This window comes from Microtus ochrogaster, chromosome 15, assembly GCF_000317375.1.
Source record: "Microtus ochrogaster isolate Prairie Vole_2 chromosome 15, MicOch1.0, whole genome shotgun sequence".
Taxonomy (NCBI): domain Eukaryota; kingdom Metazoa; phylum Chordata; class Mammalia; order Rodentia; family Cricetidae; genus Microtus; species Microtus ochrogaster.
Window position 1 is genome coordinate 761,503 of NC_022017.1, and position 10,393 is coordinate 771,895.

General features: G+C 44.8%; 1 protein-coding gene across 2 annotated transcripts in view; it reads right to left on the reverse strand.

Annotated features, from left to right (window-relative positions):
• Positions 1 to 10,393, reverse strand: part of Nckap1l (NCK associated protein 1 like) — a 44,091-nt gene that overhangs the window by 24,999 nt on the left and 8,699 nt on the right. For both annotated transcript variants that reach the window (XM_026782789.1, XM_005353773.3), the window contains exons 5-11: positions 9,654 to 9,796; positions 7,988 to 8,078; positions 7,764 to 7,901; positions 6,339 to 6,387; positions 6,096 to 6,252; positions 1,318 to 1,374; positions 954 to 1,050 (exon numbers count right to left, since the gene is read on the reverse strand). In XM_026782789.1, the coding sequence (XP_026638590.1) occupies positions 954 to 1,050; positions 1,318 to 1,374; positions 6,096 to 6,252; positions 6,339 to 6,387; positions 7,764 to 7,901; positions 7,988 to 8,078; positions 9,654 to 9,796 (732 nt within the window). The remainder of the gene's footprint in view (positions 1 to 953; positions 1,051 to 1,317; positions 1,375 to 6,095; positions 6,253 to 6,338; positions 6,388 to 7,763; positions 7,902 to 7,987; positions 8,079 to 9,653; positions 9,797 to 10,393) is intronic.

Below are 10,393 nucleotides of genomic sequence, written 5' to 3' on the forward strand. Positions count from 1 at the left end.
GGCTATAGTTCAGGTGATAGAGTGCTTACCTGTCTGGTACAGGCTCTGGTCCAATCCCCAGAACAGAAAACAGTACATTTTAAGCACAGAGAGAGCGACTGAAATAATCTGCATGTGAATATAATTTTGGAGCCATACCAGTAGCATTTAGAAACAAGCACACAGGCAGAGAGCTGAGCCATGTGACACGGAATCAGACATACATATGTTGGCCCTGGTTCACAGTCAGTACTCCTCCCTCCCCACAAAATTAAGTTTCAGAAATATTTAATGGGTATTGAGATGACTTAAAGCAGAAAGTAAGCTCTGTCATCAATTAATTTACACTCAAACAGAAGCCAGGCCAAGCACACCAATAGCTGTTAGGCGGCATTCTATGATGGTGCCAAGGAGGACACGAAACACTGAGACTTTGAGAGTCACGGAATCAGCACAAGCACAAGAGACTCAGAAAGGGGGCAGGAGAGACAGCGCCATTGGTAAAGTACTTGTCACAAAAGCGTGAGGATCAGAGTTCAGTCATGCGGGAAGTATGAAAAGACAAGATCTCCTGAGTAAATCAGGAGCATGGGGACCTTGGGAGAGGGTTGAAAGGGAGGGAAGAGGCAGGGAAGGGAGCAGAGAAAAATGTAGAGCTCAATTATAATCAATTAAAAAAAAGAAGCCATGCATGGTGACATGCACTCATCATCCCAATGCTCAGGAGACTTCCAGATCCCTGAACTCACTGCTCAGTCAGCCTTGCCTAATGCATGAGTCTCAGGCCAGTGAATGACAAGGTGGACAGCATCTGAAGAACAGCACCTGAGGGTGTCCTCTGACTTCCACACGCATGTGTGCTAACATGCACATTTACACACGGGGGGGGGGGGACTTGGAAATGCAGTTCCATGAATGCTAAGTTATCACCCACACATCACTGGTCACTATCCCTCCCCGAACAATTCTCTTGCCTTAGGACCCAGCAGGCCTGGTTCATCATTTAACACAGTCTCCAACTCCTTCACGGCTACCCGAAGAAACTGCCGACGCTGACAGTGAAACTGGCCGCTGAGGGAGGAAAGGGGATAGTAGGAAATACTGTCTTTCTCTCCCGCACAAGCTTCCCAGAAGCAGTGCAGAAGAGAGCTGCAGCTGAGGAGGTTCAGTGCTAAACTCAAACTTGGAGAGAAAATACAAGCATCTGTGGGGCCACAGGAAGTCCGTGGGGATGAGACCACAAGTCGGGAGAGATCTCAGGGTGCCACAGTGAAAACAGAAGTCTGGGAGACTCCTATCCCAGCCCCTCCGAACACTTACCCCGAACCCCAACTGTACCTGTTTGCAATGGCATGCTCCTTGCTCTCCTTGATGTCTGCCACCCGCTTACCGTACCTGGAGATCGACAAATCAAGCACAGCAGGGTGTCACGCCACCACTGGTAAGTACGGGCACCCTAACAAGCAGCATTTTCACCCACTCTTCTCACCCTATACAAACAAGACTCTCAGCTCGGAGCCCATCCTGCTCTATGCTTCATTCTGCAAAAACAATTACTATAGTAGCTAAGCCAGGCTATGATAATGCATGCTTGTCATCCCAACACTCAGGAGGCAGAGCAGGAAATTCATGAGTTTAAGGCCAGCCAGGGATGTATACAGAGAATCTGTCAAAAGAGAATGAAGGAGCCGGGCAATGGTGGCACACGCCACCCAGCACTGGGGAGGCAGAGGCAGGCGGATCTCTGTGAGTTCGAGACCAGCCTGGTCTACAGAGCTAGTTCCAGGACAGGCTCCAAAGCCACAGAGAAACCCTGTCTCGGAAAAAAAAAAAACAAACAAACAAAAAAAAAGAGAATGAAGGGAGGGTACAGGAACTAGGAGAAGAAGGGAGAGGAGGAAGACAGAGACAAAAAGGAAAGGAAAGAAGACAGCGCACCACTGCAGGAGAGAAAGACTTCTCACACTGGGCCCCTGCCAGTCAACCACTCTTCCAACTTTGACTGGGATGAGGAAGGGAGTCATAAATACCATTTCTAGTAAAAACCATCACCACCGCCTCCACTCCTGCTTACTCCGGGTCACCCACTTATCTGTGACTCCTTATCTCCCTCTCTTGTGGCCTATTCTGCTCTGTGACACAAGTTCAAAGCCTCTGATTCTGGAAACCCTCACTTGAACCTGTACTTCACCCTTCCCCACCCACCAGCTCCTCCAGGACTCCTCTCCTTCATCTCTCACTGACCCTTCACTTCTCGCAAGGCCTTTAACACTGAATAATCCGTTCCTCTGAGGTCAATGTGAACTTTTGAATCACCAAATTCAATAATCTTTTTTATTGTTGTGGTTCATCTGCAATACTTGACCATATCTTTTTCCTATTAGAGACCTGCACCCAGAATCCCACAGTAAGCGGCCTCCGCTCGCCACTGTCTTCCTCAGTCTCTGGCAGCTACTGGCAGCGACAGGGAGATTCTAGAACCTCTCGCACCCCTTCTCCACGCCTCTCCTATACTGAACAGCATTAGAATTAAAGGCATTTGAAATTGAAAACTATCTTAATTAAATCAGGATTCAACTCTACAGCACTGCTAATGGATAATTACTTCAACCTCCATCCAGTACAGGGCACTCAGGAGACAGAGGCAGGCGGATGTCTGTGAGTTTGAGGTCACCCTGGAACTACAAGAGCTAGTTCCAGGACAGGCTTCATCCACAAAGAAACCCCGTCTCAAAAAAAGAAAAATTAAAAAAGAAACAGACTGGGGATATAGCTCAGAGGTACAATGCTTGCCCAACATGAGCAAAACCCTGGGTTTGTTCCCTAGCTTGGGAATGGGGAAAAGAAATAAAGTTTTAAGTGTGTTGCCTTCCACATCTGAGAACTTACCCGACAGAAACATTTGAATATGTTCACAAAAATATGTCAATGGATAGTCTCTAAACCATTTGTTTAACTTGGGAGTCAGAGGCAGGGAATCTCCCTGTGTTCGAGGCCAGCCTGGTCTACACAGAGAGAGTTCCAGGATATCCAGGAAACATAGAGAGACCTCATCTCAAAACTGATACTCAGAGATATCTAAAATATAGTAATAATTAAATGAATCTGTAGATATAAAGTTGAATGTAGAGCCAACGCTTTCCCAAAACTTCTTACATAAGGTTGAAAACACATGCATACTTTTGTATATGTACACACGCATACAAACACACACACACGTAGCACACACATCAGACCATTCTGGGGAGTAAGGCTTCATTATTTTACTTTTCCAGGTGCAGTATTTGCCAACAGAAATAAATGTAGGAACCGGATCCTTCCCTTAATCCTATACCTTCCTCCTCTTGTAACTCATTCTCCCTTCACAGTGACACGGAGTTCATTCCTTATCTTCCACTTCCTCCTAAAGCTACTGAAACCAACCGTCAGTCTCACCACTCAATTGATGCTGCTCACAGGACACAAAGATGGCCTCTGTGGCCAAGCCCAGTGAGTTTTCCAGCCCTCATCTTTGTTCTCGTCACACCGTCTAGCACATGATGCCGGTCCTTCCTCCTTGCACAATTTCTTCCAGTGGCTTGATTTTCCTGCCTCTGCTTGATGCTTGTAGGAATAAGTCCCGCCCCTTAGGGAGCGTTTTTGCCTCGGGCTAATGTTTGCCTATAAATTTGGCTAACGTGCTCCCAGGAAAGCAGAAGCAGTGGCTGGGAGCACGCTTGCCAAATTTATAGGCAAACATTAGCCTGAGGCGAACACGCTCCCTAAGGGACGGGACTTATCCCTACAGATGCTTAAATATCAATGTTCTCAAAAGTTCTGTCCCCAATCTTTTTCTTAAACAATCAGACCTATTCATTCTCAGGGCTTTGATTATGACGTCACCAGTTGTCATCTAGTCCAGATAGCATGATTAGTTACTAAATCACATAGCAAGAGGCCCGACATACATAACCTGTATGTCCTACAGACATTTCCAATTCAGTCTGTTCAAAACTGAATCCACAGGACTAGAGCAGTGGCTCAGTAATTAAGAGCACTTTTGGGGGGCCCACCCCCCACATACAGGCTCACAACCACCTCCAACTCCTATCCAGAGGACCAGACACTCTTCTGGCCTCCAAGAGCACTGTACACACTTGGTACACAGTCACATTTTCATGCAAAATATTAATACACATAAAATAAAAATAAACTAAAAGTCTAAAAGTTGAATCACAGTCTTTCCTCACACTTTCTGTAGCTCTCATGCCTCTACCCTAACGAATATCAGATGCTTATTCCAGAGAGTCTGGCGTCCTCAATTTCTCCTCATTTACTAAATTAATCCCTGTCTCTAGCACTGCCCATCTCGTCTTTTCCCCCTGGAGCCAAAATCTCCTCTAAGATGCGAATCTGATCCTTTCAACTACCTCATTTGAATTCATTCAGTGGCTCCGGATCCTTTGGAGCCCTGACTCAAACTCTAGGGCAGAGCTTATGATATTCCCATTCACTGCTCCAAAACTGACTCACAGCCCCACCTTTGTAACCCACGCTGTCCCAGCTGAGCAACTTGAACCTCTGCGCACATTGTTCATTTGCCTCAAAGGCTATAAGCTTCAAGCTAGGTATAGAGGTGAACACCTTTTAATCTCAGCATTCAGGAAACAGGAAGATCTCTGTGAGTTTGAGGCTAGCCTGGTCTACACAGTAAGTTCCAGGACAGCCAGAGCTACATAGGGAAACCCTGTCTTCAAAAAGAGAGAGAGGGCGACATGGAGAGAGAGAAAAAAGGGGGGTAAGGGGGCTGAGTTTCTTTGCTGAAATTGTTTAACTCACATCTGCCTGTCTGCTGTTTTCTTTAGATCCCACAAAGCCAGTGCAAATGCCCTTAACACCCTTCCTGCTTACACAATACTTTGTGCTTACGTATCACAACCCCTACCCTACTGTATCACAAGTGTGCCTATTTTCCAACAATTTGCAAAATTTTATTTTTTAAGGTCAAGGACAACTTTATTAGGGTTTTAGAGAGAGGAGAAGGCAAAAGAAGAAGCAGGAGGGGGAACAAGTCAGACAAGCTCTAAATCTCAGCAGCTACAGGGAGGAAAGCCGTATGAGGAACAGAAAGTGCCAGGCCATTTGAGTTAGAACTCAGACACAGTAAACAAGCAACCTCATGGCAAAAGGAGTGAGAGCAAACTTCAGGGAAAGAGTAGGGACGTTATGTTAGGGAAAGCACATTAAAAACAGAAAAGAAAAAGTTAAGCTTTTCGGAGTAATTCAGCAGCTGCTACTTTTTATTCTAATACGGTCTCTGTGTAACACCTGTTGATCTTCCTGCCGCAGATGCTGAGTGCTGGGGTTACTGGTATGTGCCACCAAACTCAGTTTAAAACATTAGAAAGGGGCTGGAGAGATGGCTCAGAGGTTAAGAGCACAGGCTGTTCTTCCAGAGGTCCTGAGTTCAATTCCCAGCAACCACATTGTGGCTCACAATCATCTGTAATGAGATCTGATGCCCTCTTCTGGTGGACAGGGATACACTGTATACATCACTAATAAATAAATCTTAAAAAAAAATAAAACATTAGAAAAAATCAAGTGTATAACACAATATACCAGATCTTTTTCCATATGCTTTACATACTGGGACTCTTCAGAACACTATGAGGTCACAGATTTGACATCATTTTGTTGTGGTCTGGTGTTTTGTTTGTGCCTACTTGATTTTGTTTTGATTTTGAGATAGGGTCTTGTATAGTCCAGACTGGCCTGAAAATCACTGTAGAGCAAACCAGGGCTGACCTCAGACTCTTGGTCCTCCTGCTCCGAGCTCCCTGACCATAACCAGATGGGAGGTAGTGCTTTATTTACATTTTACAGATGAGTAAATCGACACTAAGTAACCTTCCCAGGGTCACACGGCCAGCAAGCGGCTCTTGAATCCAAAGCAGACAGTCTAACCTCACATACCCTAGTAATCTATCTATCTCTCATATCCCAAGAGGCACCAACAAAGAGAAGGTATTTGATAAATATTTCAAAGTTAAAATTACTCCTTACCACTCATACTTTGGGAAAAGAAATGTTGATGAGGCCATAACTCTTAGAAGACTGGTTTGTAAGTCACTCACCCTTTCAAACTACTGAAGAGGTCCTCAGTGACCTTGTGGATTTGCAGCACATCTTCCCGGATGAGGGTGATGTACAGGGAGCCCTGAAGACACAGCTTCCACAGCTGTTGGCACTGGCTGTTGGAGTTGAGGCACCCATGACAAAGAAGAAACCCAACTGCAAGGGGATTGGAAACAAAGGAAGGCTTTCAGTGCGCTCCAAGGAGTGCTGTACGCCCTTTCCCAGACGCTCCCACAACTTACTTAGGATCCATCGCTCCATCACTTCTGCGGACAGATACTCGCAGGCCATCTACGAGAAGCAGGCAGAGAGAACCAAGTAGCTGTTTAGAATGTAGAAAGTAAGGACAGAGCCAGCAAAATGGCTCAACAGTCAAAGGAGACTGCTGCCAACCAGACAACCTGAGTTTAATGTACAGAACCCACAAGCAGACAGACAGAACTGATCCCCAAAAGTTGTCCTGTGACCTCTGTACTTGTGCTCCACCCACACGTCACAAAGTAAATAAAAATGTAATTTAAAATGTTTTAAAATAAAAGTCTGGGGGAACTCATGCCTAGCATGCACAAGGCCCATGGTGAAATCCCCAGCACTAAAAACAAGCAAAACCGTTTCTTTTACAAGAGTGGATTAAGGCACTTTGATAGACAACAGCTAGGAAAGCTGCCATGAAGGAAAGCAGGCCCTGCAAGGGGACGGAGAGTCAGAGGACATAGTTGAGGCAAAGAACAAGGTTGGGCTGGAAGGGAGAACAAATAAAATGAAGGACATGACATCTCACCAACACTGAGATATCTTCAGAATCTCCCTCTTCTTCCACTGTGCACACTGATCACACGGGACTCACCCGTGACCTCTCAGCCTCAGCTGTAAATTTGTGCAATATCACTCTCTATATCTCTGAGACAGAATCTCACTGAATACAGAACTCACGGCTGACTGGCTTAGCTGACGAGAAGCTCCAGCGGGACCTGTCTCCACCGCCCAGTGCTGAGATTACACACGTGTCCAGTTCTCATACGGTTGCTAAGAATCTGAACTCAGGTCCTCACAATCCTCTCTACACACCTCAGCCCACATGCTTTATTGTTTTCGGTCTTTTCAGACAAGTTCTTACTATATAGTCCTGGCTGGCATCAAACTTGTGACAATTCTTCCACTTCTGCCTGCCAAGTGCTGAGATTACAGAATATAGCATATCTTTCTTTCAGGACTATAAATTCTTTGAGGGAAGGTGTCAGGCCTATCACAAATGAATAACAACATTTATTAATCAATTCACTCCTAATGCAAATTCCTTCTTATGCTTAACAACTCCATTTCTTTTTTGTTTGGGTTTTGAGTCAAAAACCCTGCTAGAGCCTTGGCTGGCTGGGTACTTGCTACGTAGCAGAGCTGGCTGTAGCCATGTAACAGCTCTCGTGCCTCAGTCTCCCGAGAGCCAGGGTCATAAGTATTTGTGCCACCACACCACACTGGCTCGGTTTCGCCCATTTGTTAATTCATGTACATACAAACCCTGGCTCAATCAGAAGCACAGCATCAGTCATGACTTTCTAGCTTAGAAAGGGACCAACCTAGAACAGAGCCCAGACAAATGCTGAAACAGCCCTGGGGCGCACCTTCCGGATAGAGGGCCTTAGCAGAGAAAGGAAAGAGGAACTCACTGTGTCTGAATTGGCAGGGTTGATCATGGCTGGGGGGCTACTGATGAGGCTTAGAAGTTGGGCACTGCGCCACTGCTCAGCACCCTGATTCCTCCGAACAAAAAGGAAGTATAGAGAGAGGAGGGCTCCACTCACAGCCTGTGGGGAAAAAAATAAACCCTTAATGTAAAAGATGGAAAGAATGCTTCTGCCTGAATGATTCTCCTCTCTCTGGGGGAGCTCACCTTTGTGTGAGGTCCAAATTCTTCAGTCAGCTTCTTCAGAGGATGGTCATACTCTAATACCATCTGGCCCAGGCGAGCAAAACTGGGGTCACTGGAAGAAGCAGAAGAGAGAAGAGTTATGGACTTTTCCATAAACATGTAGAGGATAGTGTATGTGTGTGCAAAGAAGGCATTCCCTGCCCCTCCAACGACAGAAATGCTAACTTGGGAATTACACATACTGATGCCCCACTGTAGGCATACCAGTGGGCAGTGGTGACACATGCTTTAATCCCAGAACTCAGGAGGCCAGCCTGGGCTACAGAGTAAATTCTAGAACAGCCAGGGATACACAGAGAAAACCCTGTCTTGGAAAAAGAAAAACTGAAAGGAAGGAAGGAAGAATGAATGGACAACATGGTTTTAGACAGATCCATGAAAGTTTCTCCCTTGTGGGCAGACAGAGCTAGACTCATAATAGCTACTCTACAATTCTGCATTTGCTAGTCTGTATCAAATATACCTGGATCCATTCTTTGAAAATCCCAAAGGGGAGCTAAGCATCCAAAGCTTATCCTTTGTTTAAAGTTTGTGTCAAGATACACATACAGACATGGGATGGAGGACAGAATTGCAGATAATCCAACATCCATTTCTATTTGGTTTACAATTATCCTTAATAGGAATTATCTTGCATTTCTTACCTCTAATGGCTTAACCTTACTGGTATTTGTCCTACCAATACTAAAAACAATTGTCTTTGCCTTTTATAATAACTGAAAAGCAAAGTGGAGGCCAGTCCACGAATATAAGTAGATCAGAGATAATGCAGAGTGGATAATCCTCTGGCATTCAGTAGTTAACTACATGTGAAAGGCTGTCTTATTTTGCATGGGATACAACATGGATTATAGGTTTTCATATGGAAATCATGATAACGAATACCTTTGTCTACGTTCACTTTTTTATTGCAATTATTTTTTTATTTCAATTGTTATTTTTTCTTTTAATACAATTTTATTTTTTAAATTGACAAAATTATACATATTTATCATGTGCGCCATGTTTTACAGTATGTATACACTGTGGAATGGCTCCATAAAGCTAATTGACACATGCATGACCTCACATAGTAATCACTGGGTGCTGAGCACATTGGAAGGGCACTTGCTTAGCAGTTCCCAAAATAAGAAGGCTGCATTTGACTGTCTTGTGCTATCATATAACACCAATTACGTTTTTATTGTTTTTATTGAGCTATATATTTTTCTTCACGCCCCTTCCTTTCTTCCCCCTCCCCTTCTACTGTCTCCCATGATCCCCATGCTCCCAATTTACTCAGGAAATCTTGTCTTTTCTATTTCCCATGTAGATTAGATCCATGTATGTCTCTCTTAGGGTCCTCTCTGTGGCCCAGGTTCTCTGGGGTTGTGACCGCCCACTTCTTACAGCACCATATGAGGTTCATTTTGCTTGTTTGGTTGGTTGGTTAGTTGGTTTTTCGTTTTGTTTTGTTTCTTGTTTTTGTTTTTGTTTTTTGAGATAGCCCTCTCTGTCCTGGAACTCACTCTGTAGCCCAGGCTGGCTTCCAACTCAGAGATCTGCCTGCTTCTGCCTCCCTGATGGGAATGAAGGGGTGGCCACCATGGCCCAATACATGTGAGGTTCTTTACCTCCCCTAACTCACCTGTGCCCGTGCAGCATCTCATGGGCACAGTTGTACATGCCGATGAGTAGCCGGCGGTCCTCGATTCGCGACAGGAGTAAGATGACTGAAGTGTAAGTCACAATCAAGTCCAGGTAGCTCCGAGTGAAGTCAAAATTGAGATTCTACAAGGAAAATACAAGGAATCTAAAAATCAATATGGCCAATTTACCTGTACCACCCCTGCTTCTCCGACCATTCCCTACAGCACTAAACAGACTCAATGTCTATTAGAAGTAGGAACCAATAGTAGACATTTTCAGAAGAAAATTGAAACAAAAGTTAGGAGCTAAATATGAGTTCAAGATCCTGAGGAACCTGGAACATCACTAGCCCATAACCACAGCTGCTCAGGAGACTGAGGCAGGAGAATTACAAATTTAAGGCCAGCTTAGACAAATTAGTGAGACTCTCACAAAAAAAAAAAACCTTAGCCAGGCATGGTGACACACACCCTTAAAACCAGCACTTGGAAGGCAGAGAGACAGGTGGATCTCTAAGTTCAAGGCCAGCCTGGTCTGCAAATCAAGTTCCAGGACAGTCATGGTAAAATAGAGAATCCCCATCTTGCAAAAAAACAAAAACAAAAGCGGAAGGAAGAAAAAAGGGAGGGAGGGAAGAAGGGAGGGAGGGAGGAAGGGAGGGAAAAGAAAGGAAGGAAGGAGAGAAAGAAAGAAAGAAAGAAAGAAAGAAAGAAAGAAAGAAAGAAAGAAAGAGGGAGG